Genomic DNA, 13,927 nt, shown 5'->3' with positions numbered 1-13,927 from the left:
TTTCGAAGGGAGAGGGGTTACTCCATATGTTCCCTTGGTCTTTTCCTCAGAGAGCCTTTTCCTTCCCACCTCACTCCTTATTGTTCATTCTCCAGTAGCCCCTGACTTTGCATATCTACTTAACTGTTCCCCACCATTAGAAGGTAACCCTCACAAGGACAGTGACTTGTTTGCTTTCTTGTAGTAACTTCTGGTTTTTTGTGCTTTGTACATATCAGGCATTCACAAATTACACATCTGTTGAAAGAATGAATGACTCAGTTGTATGTCAGAAGCTGGAAGAACATGAGCCTAGAGCAAATGGCACATGGCATCTCCACTTCTCCCTCCTGCTCCCTCAGCCACAGCCTGCCAAGAGGCTAAGGAAGGAGGAGGAGGGAGAGTTTGTGTGCCTGAGGACCCAGCTCCGCTCCTCCTCCTGGGTTTGCTCTGTGTGGAGCATCAGGACACCATATCATTCTGGCCTAAGCCAATTAAGGTTGAGCTGCTGTCTTGTGTCTGGTCTCAGTGCTGCCAGCCCACAGCTGTCTCCAGGTGTGTAGAGCCTGTTGAAGGCAGGGGAGCACAGTGGCTAAGGGCATAGACACTTGAGTCAAGTGACCCCTCTGCCACATCCAGTTGTGTCCCCTTGACAAAGTTTCATAACCTTTCTGTGCCTTAGTCTTATTGTTTGTGAAATGGAAATGACCTCATATGGTTGTTCCTAGGATTAAATGAGATAATCAGTGTGAAATCTTTAGCATAGGTGAAATACATGCTGAGTGTTTCATTCAGGCTGGCTGATATTATGTACAGTGCTAATTAAATACTCTTTTTTCTGTTTGTGGCACAAGTCCCTAGGTTGCTAGGTCTGCTTATTCTGTGTGGCTCACTCTGCCCCATCTTTGATGGGGAGGAGCTTTGAGGGAGATGTGAGTGGAGATCCAGGAGGTTTGTTTGAGTGGGAATTCAGCCTGTATTTCTGATGGTTCCCTATAGAAGGAGGGTGCTTTGGTGTGAGTTTTGTGTGTTTGCTTTAGTTTTGTCCTGGTGATTTCCACAGGGGAAAATAATTCAAGAGGGAGTAAGTGTCACCACTGGGAGCTTGCCTGACTCTTTCTCCAGGAAGAAGAGCTCTGCCCAGTGGGGGTGGAAAAGGGCAGCATCTGAAATGTGTGCTGGGAGGTGATAGGTCCAAGGTTGAGTCTTATTTTTGGCTTCTCCAAGGGACAGGACTGGGCCAAAGTATGGGCAGTGGGGTTGGATTTTAGTTCCTTGTAAAAGGCAGTGGAAACCTTCACCACCTCCCCAAGGCAGCACCCTAAGAGCTGGCAGCTAGTGGGCCCTCTCAGCTATGCTCCAGTTGGATTACAAACTCAATAAAATAAGTAATTTTTTGTTAGTAAGTAATCCACTGTATAGGCCAATGAAATATGAAATACCTTCCATTAAAAATGTTTTGAGGGGCTTCCCTGGTGGCGCAGTGGTTGAGAGTCCACCTGCCGATGCAGGGGACACGGGTTCATGCCCCGGTCCAGGAAGATCCCACATGCCGCGGAGCGGCTGGGCCCGTGAGCCATGGCTGCTAAGCCTGCGCGTCCAGAGGCTGTGCTCCGCAACGGGAGAGGCCACAACAGTGAGAGGCCCGCGTACCACAAAAAAAAAAAAAAAAGTTTTGAATGTTATGGAACATGATAAAGGAGTTACAAAAAGGTTTTGTTGTTGTTGAATTTGGTATGGCTAAAACAACTGTAAAAGATTAGGGGGACATGTCAATAATCTGGAAAGTGTCTGCTCAGGTTGCTTTGCAAGCAGCAAATTCTTGCTGTCTTTTAAAGAAAATGAAGTAGGAAATCATAGAGAACACCTTGTAGCTGGAGTTAACACAAGAAAGCAAACGGGGAACGACAATGTCAGAGAACAGCTTTAGCCAATGCCAGAGGTTGGCAGATAAAGGCATATTTGTATCTTAAAATGTTTATGGTATGTAGTATATTTTTAGTACATATATTATAATTACATATTAATAGTATATATTAACATAGCATGTATATGGTAGTTTTTAAAATGAATTTTCTACTTTAATGGACTACTGCATCAACCAACCAACTACTAATACGTATCAGGTGAGTGGGTTTCTACTGTTCTGACAAATGGACTTACCAGTATGTTTTGTTGGCTCCTAGAAGACAGATCTGTGAGCTTTGTTTTGTAAGAATGGAAATATGACATACAGCTATGTTAATAACTATGTAATAACTATGTTAATAACACTGTTACCAAAATAACCTGTATCTTTGGATTCCATTTCCAGTGGAATGTCTTCTTACAGTCAAACTGACCTTTTGGATTTTTAATCACCTGGCTTTTACTCTGCCCTCTGAATACTGTGTGGACAGAATTGGAATTGTGGGTTGCTCTGGTTCAGCAGGAGCTCAGAGACAGCCAGGGTTGGTGTGAGCCAGAGTCCAGATGAGGGGAGTGGAGAACAGGAGTGGAGGGAGGCTAGATGGGAAGGGGAAGGCCCATTCGAACCTTGGTTCAAACATCTTGATTTCTAGGTTTCAGGCCACCCAGGTCCAAACGTGAGAACAAAGGCTGATCCTTCTAAAGCATGGTGACTTTTTAACTTCATATGATTTCACATTTCCAGTTAATTGTTACCTCTACTCAAATTGATAGTTGAGAATTGATTGCGGTCATGCAGTAGCAACCCACAGCCTTAAAATCCTTGGCTCTCTTCTTTTCACAGGTGTTGGGGCGATGCTTCTTGACAGTGGTGCAGGTCCATTTCCAGTTTTTGACCCAGGCGTTACAGAAGGTCCAGCCAGTGGCTCACTCTTGCTTTGCCGAGGTTGTTGTGCCAGAAAAAAAGAACAGCAGCAGTGGCAGCAGCTTATCTGGCATGGGCCACACACCAGAACTGGAGGATGCTGTGCGGTCCTGGCGGGGGGCTGCTGAGGTAACCCTGACTTTGGGGAGATTGATGCCCTTTGTTCAGATAGCAGAGGCTCCAGAGGGCCTTTACCTGTTGGTTCTTAAAAGAGCCATTTTATGTAGAAGTGTGAGTTTTCACCTGCTGTCATTAGCTTGTTCATTCATTTAACAGTGAATATCTTTGTAAATGCCCACTTCATGCCAGGCATGTGCAGGCACTGAGGTAGTAGCCTCCACTCACAGCCTCCTAGGAGAAAAGTCTTTCAAAAACAGGTTTGAGGGGCCGTGATGGAGGTGTGCAGGAGCCCAGGGGAAGGGCCTGGCCTCCAACAAGAAGTGCAACAAAGCTTCTAGGAAGAGGGACCAGGGAGAAGAAGCTGTAGGGTATATGGAGGGTAAGTGGTCAGCCAGGTAGCTAGGTGGGGATGTAGCAGGCGATGACACATTTCTTGTTGGCATTTTTTTTTTTTTAATAAATTTATTTATTTTATTTATTATTTTTGGCTGCATTGGGTCTTCGTTGCTGCGCGTGGGCTTTCTCTAGTTGCGGCGCGTGGGCTTTCTCCAGTAGCGGCGAGCTGGCTCTACTCTTCCTTGCGGTGCGGGGGCTTCTCTTGTTGCGGAGCACGGGCTCTAGGCGCGCGGGCTTCAGTAATTGTGGCTTGTGGGCTTCGGTAGTTGTGGCTCGCGGGCTCTAGAGCGCAGGCGCAGTAGTTCTGGCGCATGGGCTTAGTTGCTCCGCAGCATGTGGGATCTTCCTGGACCAGGGCTCGAACCTGTGTCCCCTGCATTGGCAGGCGGATTCTTAACCACTGTGCCACCAGGGAAGCCCTCATACCTTTTATTTTTAACAGGAAAATATTATTACAAATGCACTTGAATTCCCTTTGTACTTCTCCACTATCTTATTCATATTCCTTTCTCTCTAGAGATAACCTCTTTTGATTTTGGAGTTTGTGATTCCTATGCATATTTTTATATTTTTATTTTATATGTATGTATCCATAAATATATTGTTTTGCACAATATGAAACTTTATATAAATGGTGTCATTCAGTTCACTAAAATCTGGCTTCCACACCTACACAAGAACATACCTTGTCTTGTCAAGGTCATTGGTGCCTTCCATGTTGCCAAAAATAATTGGCAGAAATCCAAGGATCCCGATGACTCCATTCAGCAGCTCACAGCGACATGAGCCCTGGAAATCCTCTCTCCTTGTGGAGAACCAGGTCTTCTTAGGTACCCTCTTAGCTCTTGGGCTAGCCTCTCCATCCACTTTGCCAGCTTCTCTTCAACATAACTTATGAATATGAGTTTCTCAAGGCTCAGTTCTACATGCCCTCTCCGCTAGAGGGTCTCCGTCTAGTCTTGGAACTTTAAAAACTGCTTGTGGGCTGGGGCCACAAGCACACAAATGTGTGTGCCCGGTTCACATCCCCCGTGGGCTCAGGCCCCTATATTCAGCTGCTGCCCTCCTCAGGTCTTCAGGTGGCTCAGCCCTTAGCCTTTCTGCACACACTGTTCCTCCTCAAATCTTCCATGTGCTAGCATGTAGTACCATCCCACACTGGGTCCTTTGTGCAAGAAACCTGAGATTTATCCTCCAGCTTTTCTGTCACATCTACATCCAATCCATAAGAAAGCCCTGCATATCCTACATCCAAAATATGACTGCAAATCTGTCCCTTTCTTTCTGTGTCCACTATCACTAACGTAGTTCAGGGAATCATTACTCTCCCCTGACAGCTTCAGTGGCTGGACTTGCTTCTCCCCTTTCTGTCTTGCCGTCCTTCATGTCTCTCCATTTCCTTAAGGTAAAGTGTGTACCCATCCCCATGACCTGCCTAGTCCCACATAGTCTGGCCCCTGCCTCCTCACCAGCCTCATCTGTGGCCACTCTCCCCTGCTCACTGGGTTCTAGTTCCTTTGCTGACATCTCTGCCTGTCCTACCCCCACCCCACACTTCTGTTTACTGCCTCCTCTGCCTTAAACTCAGCCTAAATGGTGATTTCTCAGTTTCTTGGGCGCTCCCTGTTACAGTTTTCTATTTCCCTTGGGATGTTTTTCTCCATTTTATATTTTTTAAATGTTTTATTTGTTTGCCTTTTCGACCCATGAAGCTGTCAGCTCCAAGATGGTAGGGACCAGGTTTTGTGCTCCACTGTCTATCCAGAGACACCTAACATAAGACCTTGTGGGCTACATATTTGACTAAATGGAAGAGTTCTAGAAAGAGAGTCAAGTGGTTTTAAACTGTGTGACTGTTAGGGTTCAGGGAATGGTTGGTATTCATACAGAATTTGTGGAGCTTTGGAAATGTATGGCATTATAGCTGCTAGTTAACTTCCTTTAGTCCTACAATTTTGGTAAATATGACAACTCCTACCTTGGCCTAGAAGAACAAAAATTAACTGTTAAAAAACGTTATTTGTTGCACAAATGTTATTGCAATAAAAACAGACATTGAAAAATTGAAAGACAGTTCATCCTGAATCCTTCCTTCCATCTAGTAAATCAAATATATATTTTTCTGTATTCTCTAGTCCTGACCCATATGTATAGATAACATTTCATCACAAGACACAGATTAATTTCTTCTTGTTTTTCTTATGTACTCTTCATAAACATATTTAGTGACTAAACAATAATTATTTCATTTTTCTGTGCAGATTTCAAAAGTTCTGTTTTTCCTTTAATGTTGCAGTGTATGTTTTTTTCCTATTCTTTTCCTATTGGTGAGGTTTTTTACTTTGGTGTATAGGACCACCCAACCATATATATATTGTTTAATTCTGGAAACTCCAAGGGCCAATATACTAGGGTATCTGTCTTTTTAAAGCAGGGAAATTTAAAATGTGAATGTTTTTAATGTGTATGTAATTTATATGTAATGTAGATATAAAATGAATAACAGGTAGGTAAGTCTTTTTTCCAGGGTTTCTTTTTTTTGGTCATACCGCATGGTTTGTGGGATCTTAGTTCCCTGACCAGGGATTGAATCCAGGCCCTCAGCAGTGAGAGTGCGGAGTCCTAACCACTGGACCGCCAGGGAATTCCCAGGGGTTTCTTAAATAAGGCAGTTCTATTGTCAGGTTTGCTTTCTCTTCAATGCTTGATTCAGTCTTTCAGAACTTCTGGCTGCTTGCTCACTTCGTAATACAGACGATCCGGAATGTCTGGTTTATATCTAATTCTTAGATAGTTTCTAGCTTTACTATAGTTGTTTTCTGGTTTTTTAATTTTGCTAGTATCTGTAAAATCCTCTTTTACCTACCAGTCACCATTTCTGTTGCAGGCAACATCTAGACTAAGAGAAAGAGGCTGTGATGGCCGCCTGGCAGGAATTGAAGTTCAACAGCTCTTCTGTTCTCAAAGTGCAGCAATTCCTGAGCACCAGCTAAAAGAACTGAACATAAAGATTGACAGTGCTCTGCAAGTACGTTTTTCAGAACTGGCACATTAATATCTAAGGGATGAAAACAAGGGAGGGAGTTAAAGTCATGATGCTGAACCAGTTGGAAAGAGTAATAAGATGGTAGTTCGCCTCATGTCTTTTAATAACTATAGAAATTTAAAATTTCTGTTTTCATTGAACCTAGTCAGTTTATAATCTGCTATGTAATCTTCATTCTTGAAAACAATTTCTTTGCAGGCATATAAAATAGCTCTGGAAAGCTTAGGTCACTGTGAATATGCAATGAAAGCCGGTTTCCACCTGAATCCAAAGGCAATTGAAGCGAGTTTGCAGGTACACTTTTCTTTCTGGTAGCTCCTGGGAGCTGTGGTGTGGCATTCATGCCATCCACATGAGGCAAATGTCTTGAGAGGTGAGCTGTGGGTCACCTCTCTTCTCCTATCCAACCCTTTTCCAGGGCTGCTGCAGCGAGGCAGAAGCACAGCAGACAGGGCGGAGGCAGACCCCGCCGCAGCCCATGCAGTGTGAGCTTCCCACCGTCCCCGTGCAGATAGGATCGAACTTCCTGAAGGGTGTCTCCTTCAACGAGTCGGCCGCCGACAATCTGAAACTTAAGACGGTAGCTTTCCTTGGCGTTCCAACAACCGGGTGTGAACTTGAAAACAGAGTTCTTAAGGAAACCTGAGGGCTTGTAAAGAATCAAGACTAAAAAGCAAAACTTAAGTGAAGACGGGAGGCATTGACCTTCCTCAGTAAACTGGTGTCTAAAAGCAGACTGGGGTGACTTTTGTTGTTGTTTTTTTCTCCATTTGGTAGGTCTTTATTGAGCATCCATTGGTGCCAGGCTAGGAGATTTGACAGCCCACTAGGTTGTGATAGGAACACAGAACGAGGGGGCCTCACCTGGAGGATTAAGAGATGTGACTCTTGAGAAGAGGACTTTAAGCAGAGAATGACCTGAATAATAAGTATGGGGGTGGGGCTGAGGCTGTGAGATGGCCAGGAAGTGAGAGCCCATCCCAAGAGCTGAAGATCTTCCTTAGAGCTGTAGCTGGGGCCCCCCTGGCCATCCAGGACAGTCACTAATGAGACTCAGATTTAATTGTCCTGAAGTAAGGCTTGGGCTCTGGTATTTTGTAAAAGTTGTCCAGGGGATTCTAATATGTAGTCAGACCTGAGGGCCACCGTCTAGAACAAGGGGAGACATGGTAGGAGCCAGGGCTGGAAAAGCAGCCCAGAGAGGCCAGAAAACCCTCAGTGTGAGGGCTGGGCTCCATCCCCAGGTGGCTGGCATCCCGCCAAGACAGGTCGTGTAATGAGGTTTGCATTTCGGAAAGATCCCCCTGACTTCAGGATGGACTGTGGCTGGGAGGGGAGCAGCACTGAAGGGTTTTGGCCATGGCCCCATCAAGTGATAATGGGAGGCGAGTGGAAGCGTTCACGAGCAGTCTAGAGGTTACAATAAGCAGGACTCAGTGATTAACTGGCTGTGAGAGGGAGGGGAAAGGAGATGAGGCCCAGGTTTCTGGCTTGGACAGCTGCTTTGGTGCTGTTTATTGAGGCTCGGGGATAGTCGTCATAAAATATATTTTTGGACGTGATTTTAAGGTTGCTTTTGAAATGTCCAAGTGGAGCTGTTCAGCAGGCAATTGGATGTATGGGTCTGGAGCCCCGAAGGGGGATCAGGGCCAGGGTCCTCAGAGGCAGATGGTCGCTGGAGCCAGAAGAGAGGCCGGGGGATCCAGGAAGTGTGTGGAGAGGGTCCAAGGAAACTTTGGCATTTAAGGCAGTGGCTGTGACCATTTTATAGTTATACGGCCATAACTGAACTTCTTCAATAATGTGCTATGTCTGCCTCAGCATACTCTCCTTACAGTATCTTGATCTGAGTACATTGATGCTGTGAATCCCAACTTGTTGGGAGCGTTCCGGATCACCAGTTTATTATGAGAGGACGTAACTCCGGAACAGCCAGACGGGGAAGGGGCTTGGAGGTTCCATGTTCTCTCCAGTCACTGCTGTCCCAGCACCTCCATGTGTTCACCAAATCAGAAGCTCCTAGGGTGACTTTTTTTTTTTTTGTGGTACGCGGGCCTCTCTCTGTTGAGGCCTCTCCCGTTGCGGAGCACAGGCTCCGGATGCGCAGGCTCAGCGGCCATGGCTCACGGGCCAAGCCGCGCCGCGGCACGTGGGATCTTCCCAGACCGGGGCACGAACCCGTGTCCCCTGCATCGGCAGACGGACCCTCAACCACTGCACCACCAGGGAAGCCCCTAGGGTGACTTTTTTAATGAGACATTTGCCAAGTTAGTTTTATTCATAATTTTGTTTAAAATGTATAAAATACAGGGTTTTGAAAGTACACTATAAAATGCTGTTTATGATTAATGTTTCAGTGGACTTTCATAAATTAAATAAGAGGAGAAATATTGTCCTAATACTGAAGTAATTAGGACTATTTGCAGAGCATCATGTGTGCCAGGCATTGTGTCAAATGCTTCCCATGCATTGTCTGGTTAATGCTCACCCATGAAGTGGGTACTGCCCTTTTCCCCATTTGACAGATAGAGGAACTGAGGTCCAAGGCCACACAGCTAGAAAGTTGTAGGCTGGAATTGGAGCTTATACAGTCTGTTTCCAGAGTCTGCATACCTGACCACTTGTTCATCCAAAATAGAGATGAGGTTTTCATTGGTATTTACTTTTGCTAGATGATTTTGTTTCCTTATTCAGAATTTCAAAATTCCTCAACCAGTTTGCATTAGCACATTGCTAAATAATGCTATATTTTGTGCTAGAATAGAAATCACATATGTGTATTAACGCACATGTATTCATATCTAGCCAGTCACGCTACAGGGTTGAGAAAAATCTTTGAAGGTAATTAACGATAATTACTTAAGAAATTAAAATGACATGATATCGGAGTAGGTAAAATGCTCTTTTCTTGAGGACTATTGTGTACCTGTAAATGCATTTCTACAAGTCTTAGAACCTGGTATGGCTTTATTTTGAGGTGCGAACTCTCTTTTTATCAATCTGTAGCATACAATGTTACAGCTGATCAAGGAGGCAGGCTGCTATAATGGAATCACACCCAGGGACGATTTTCCTGTGACTGAAGTCCTGAACCAGGTGTGCCCATCCACGTGGCGGGGTGCCTGCAAGACCGCCGTGCAGCTGCTGTTTGGCCAAGCTGGACTGGTGAGTGAGCACATGTGATGGATGGGGGAGAGGATAGAGAAGGACGTTTCAGGCATGTGAGGATGTGGTGTGGGCACATGTGCGAAACATTGGAGAATTTAAAAAGCACTTTGCTTGCTGCAGGTTTTAGACCAGATAGAAAAGGTAAAGGAAGAACAGCATTAAAAAGTCTTTTTTCTTCTTTAATAGATTGATAATAGTATTAGCAGGGTACCTAGTTGCAAAATGATGTCTCAGGCTTTCCTGATTTTAAGGAAACCATTACATTAGTAACGATTTGATAGGACCCTTCACCTGGCCTGATTACTCTGGAGCCACAGTGGGTGTCTTTCTGTTGCTCAAGCACATGAAGCTTCTTCCTGTCTCAGGCCTTTGCCCCTGATGCTCCTTCTTCCTGAGAATACTCCTCTCAGATCTTCATGTGACTCACTCATTCTCATTTTCCTGATGTCAGCTCAAGTATCACCTCCTCCAGTGGTATAAGTAGTGCCCCCATGCAGTCACTTTGTATCCCAGTTCTCTGTTTATGCAATAAAATAACAACATCAACTCAGGTAAGTTTGGTCTTTTCACCTCTGGTGAGAAGAATAACTTTTGCCAAAGTTGGGTGGGGTCAGGAAATCAACATCTAGGTTTTTGTTAGGTACCTTTGACCCGTATACCTTATGTTCTTATCCCACTTTCTAGAATTAAATGACTGCTTTTTGAAGAGTTACAGCATTTCAGAGATTAAAGGAAGCTAATTAGAGATTTAGAAAATTAAAGAACTGTTTCTTACTCTAATTCCTACTTTATTCATAAAAGAAGCTGTTGGGAGGATGCAGTGCTTTTGTTTGGTGTGAGTGTGTGCTCAGGTGGCCCAGCTCAGGGTGGTACTGCCTTGTAGAGGGCCAGGTGGGGGGCCTGTCCACAGTGGTGAGTTACGTTTCACTTAAGATCTGTTCCTTAGTATAGGAACCCCTAAGAAAAAGAGTAAACTGGAGACCCCCTGCTGAAGTATGGAGGTTCCCAAAGATCATTTTAGCTGAAACTAGGAGAACCATGGCGATAAGCTCTCCAGAAAGGAGTGTGTAAAATAAGGCAGGAGGACCCAAAGGCTTTTGTTTTTGTTTTTGTTTTTAAGATTTTAGCTTAGTTTTTAAAATATTTATTTATTTGGCTGTGCCAGGTCTTAGTTGCCACATGCGGGATCCTTAGTTGAGACATTCAGACTCTTAGTTGCAGCATGCATGTGGGATCCTAGTTCCCTGACCAGAGATTGAACCCAGGCCCCCTGCATTGGGAGCACAGAGTCTTAACCACTGGGCCACCAGGGAAGTCCCCAAAAGGCTATTTGGAGAAAACATCGTTTAAAAAAAAGTCCCATGTTATTCAGAGAGCAAAAACTTCTTCCTAATTCCCTCCGCCTTGATCCCAGGGCACCGTTGTTTGTGACTGATAAAGAACCTTTAGATTATTGTTCTGGGGATGGGAGGAGAGAGGAAACACCTGCCTGTTGCAACAATGGCTATTACTTGGACAGGAAGTCTTTTCCAAAGGACATTGCAGACCAGCTGTGAGAACTCTCTTTACAGCCATGGAAATCAACTCCATTAGAGGCTGAATTTGGAATCCTAATAAGCAACTCTGCATGGCTTTGCCTTTTCTGAACTGTTACAGATTTGGTTTTATGACTATTTTCTTAAAATTCTTTTAGTTATTTGAAAATATATTCATCACTTTGTCAGACGCTTTAAATTACAAAGCATACTGTATCATCTGTGTAGTATTAAAGACTCCTCCAGGGAGTTCCCTGGTTGTCTAGTGGTTAGGACTCCATGCTTTCACTGCTGTGGCCTGGATTCAGTCCCTAGTCGGGGAACTGAGGCCCCGCAAGCTGCACGGCGTGACCAAAAAATATGAAAAATAAAAACTCTCCTCCAAATAAGAGGAAATCATTGAGAAAAGGGTTGGTTCTTCATTTTCCTGAAGTAATTTTGTTTTTATTGATGGTTGAGGATAAAATGGTCTTTACAAAAAGCTTCATCGACTTCTGGCTTGGATTCAGTCATTACAGATGGGCTTTTCTAAAGCATTGGTTTTATTTTTAATGACATTTTTACTTCTTTCAAGTGCATAAAGTGAAAAAATACTTAGGAATGAGACAAAAGAAACAAAGTAATTCCTAATTAACATATTTACAATTTGGAAGAAGTACTGAAAATGATTGCAGAGTTCGCTACCTCCTGCACCTCGAATGTGTTTCTGTTTATTGAAGTATTACTGTTTTCAGTCATCTTTATTACTTGTTTTTGTCTCCGTGGGGCTCCTGACTGGCCTCTGAGTATCTGTCTTGCTGGGGAATAGTTCTTACCAGAGACCAGAGTCACTCAGCATTGATAGGCTCATGCATTTGATTTGTTTATGATCCGTTTTCCTCTCTGAAAGCTGATTTTTGTTTCTGTTTCTCTGTTAGGTGGTGGTTGATACGGCGCAGATTGAAAATAAAGAAGCCTATGCCCCACAAATCAGTTTAGAAGGCTCCAGAATTGTGGTTCAAGTCCCATCCACATGGTAACGTGACTCTTACATTAACACAAGCCTAAGCTCTGATTGATGTTTGCACATCTTTGAAAAGATTGCATTGTTTTGGACAGACCTTACGCTAGCTCACACAACAGGTCTTACTACTTGTGCGGGTTTGTGGTCAGTGGAGGTATGTTAACGCCATGTGTCATGATCATCGGTACACGATAAGGAAGCCAAGATGTCTGAAAAATAGTCTCATTGACCAGTAATGCATCTAAAATGTTATATACTCATGGGTCATAATGAGCAATATTATCTTTTTGCGTTACTGAGTCCACAGCTTTTGAACAGAGTATATCATTTTCTCTAAGTCACCCAGCATTTCTTTAAAGCTGAGTGCAGAACATGGAACTTCTTCTCTTCTTCCATTTCTTCTCCTTCCAGCGACAACCCTGCTGATCTGGAGCTCATGTCATTCCACACCCAGTGTCACTGCAAATCTGGAGGCAGACTGAGCTGTCCTTATTTTTAATTATTTGATTATATTTGTAAACTTAAAGTATTCTTCTTAATCTATTCAAACAAAAGCTCCTACAGAGGGCTTCCCTGGTGGCGCAGTGGTTGAGAGTCCGCCTGCCGATGCAGGAGACACGGGTTCATGTCCCGGTCCGGGAAGATCCCACATGCCACGGAGTGGCTAGGCCCGTGAGCCGTGGCCGCTGGGCCTGCGGGTCCGGAGCCTGTGCTCCTCAATGGGAGAGGCCACAACAGTGAGAGTCCCGCATACCACAAAAAAAAAAAAAAAACTATAGATCAGTAAGAAATGGGCAAGGCACATGGACAGGTAAATCAGAAGAGACATAGTCAACAAAGAGATGAAGAACATGTGTAACTTCACCTAACAAAGAAAGGAAGGCAAAGTAGAAAAATAATACAATGTCATTTTGCCCATCATGTTGTTGAATTGTTTTAGAATAACAGTACTAGATTTGGGCCAGGCTGTACAAAAACAGGCACAGATGTTGTTGAATAAATCACACAGCCTTTCTGGAGGGCAGTTTCATTTGTCAGACGCCTAAAATAAGGGCTCTGACCTCAGCAGTTCCACCTCTAGGGATTTAGCCATGTGATGTGCACACAGATTCAGATGAAGGATCGGCATCACAGCTTTACTAGTAAACAAGAAAAATTAAGCCTATATTGCAAGACTTTTGCAATTAAAATTATGATTAGAATGAATATTTAACTATATAGAAAATGTATAAAGCATTTAGGTAGGAAGAGATAGAGTTAGTAAGGAACAGTGGCACTATTGGTGCCCATGTGGACTAAAGTGGTAGCTGGGTAATACATTCGAATTGTATTTAACTCATTTCTTCTTGAAATGTGAGGGGGGGGTCCAGTGGAGATTCTGCCGAAAGTTTTAGAATTTGTTGATATATATCAAGTAAGGGTTGGCAGTTTACTTCATGTCTCAAAATCTCCCTTTTATGAATTTCTTCCCCAAATTTCTAAATTTGATTATTAATATGGCATAATGTTAATTTATATACATATCTTCATTCCTGTCAAACAGTAGTTGTGTTTTTTTGTTTGGTTTTTTTTTGTTTTGGCTGTGCTGTGTACCTTGTAAGATCTTAGTTCCCAGGCCAGGCCCTCGGTAGTGAGAGCGTGGAGTCCTAACCACTGACTGCCAGGGAATTCCCCAAGCAGTAGATTAAAAGCTCACTTTTTTGTAAGGTTTTTGTGTTCCTGAATTCTTAATTTATTTTCTAATTCACGTTCTTATTGAAAAATATTAAACTTAACCAGGATTCTCATTTTAAAGAAAACATTTTCGGGCTTCCCTGGTGGCGCAGTGGTTGAGAATCTGCCTGCTA

General features: G+C 43.7%; 1 protein-coding gene across 1 annotated transcript in view; it reads left to right on the top strand.

Moving 5' to 3' along the window:
• GARRE1 (granule associated Rac and RHOG effector 1) overlaps positions 1-13,927 on the top strand; it is a 47,724-nt gene that overhangs the window by 17,692 nt on the left and 16,105 nt on the right. The window contains exons 2-7 of the mRNA XM_065899237.1: positions 2,732-2,941; positions 6,216-6,356; positions 6,573-6,668; positions 6,793-6,954; positions 9,381-9,539; positions 11,995-12,092. Coding sequence (XP_065755309.1) covers positions 2,732-2,941; positions 6,216-6,356; positions 6,573-6,668; positions 6,793-6,954; positions 9,381-9,539; positions 11,995-12,092 — 866 coding nt within the window. The remainder of the gene's footprint in view (positions 1-2,731; positions 2,942-6,215; positions 6,357-6,572; positions 6,669-6,792; positions 6,955-9,380; positions 9,540-11,994; positions 12,093-13,927) is intronic.

The sequence above is a fragment of the Phocoena phocoena genome, chromosome 20 (genome assembly GCF_963924675.1).
Source record: "Phocoena phocoena chromosome 20, mPhoPho1.1, whole genome shotgun sequence".
In the NCBI taxonomy this organism is placed as follows: Eukaryota; Metazoa; Chordata; class Mammalia; order Artiodactyla; family Phocoenidae; genus Phocoena; species Phocoena phocoena.
This window is presented reverse-complemented; position numbering and strand designations above follow the sequence as displayed.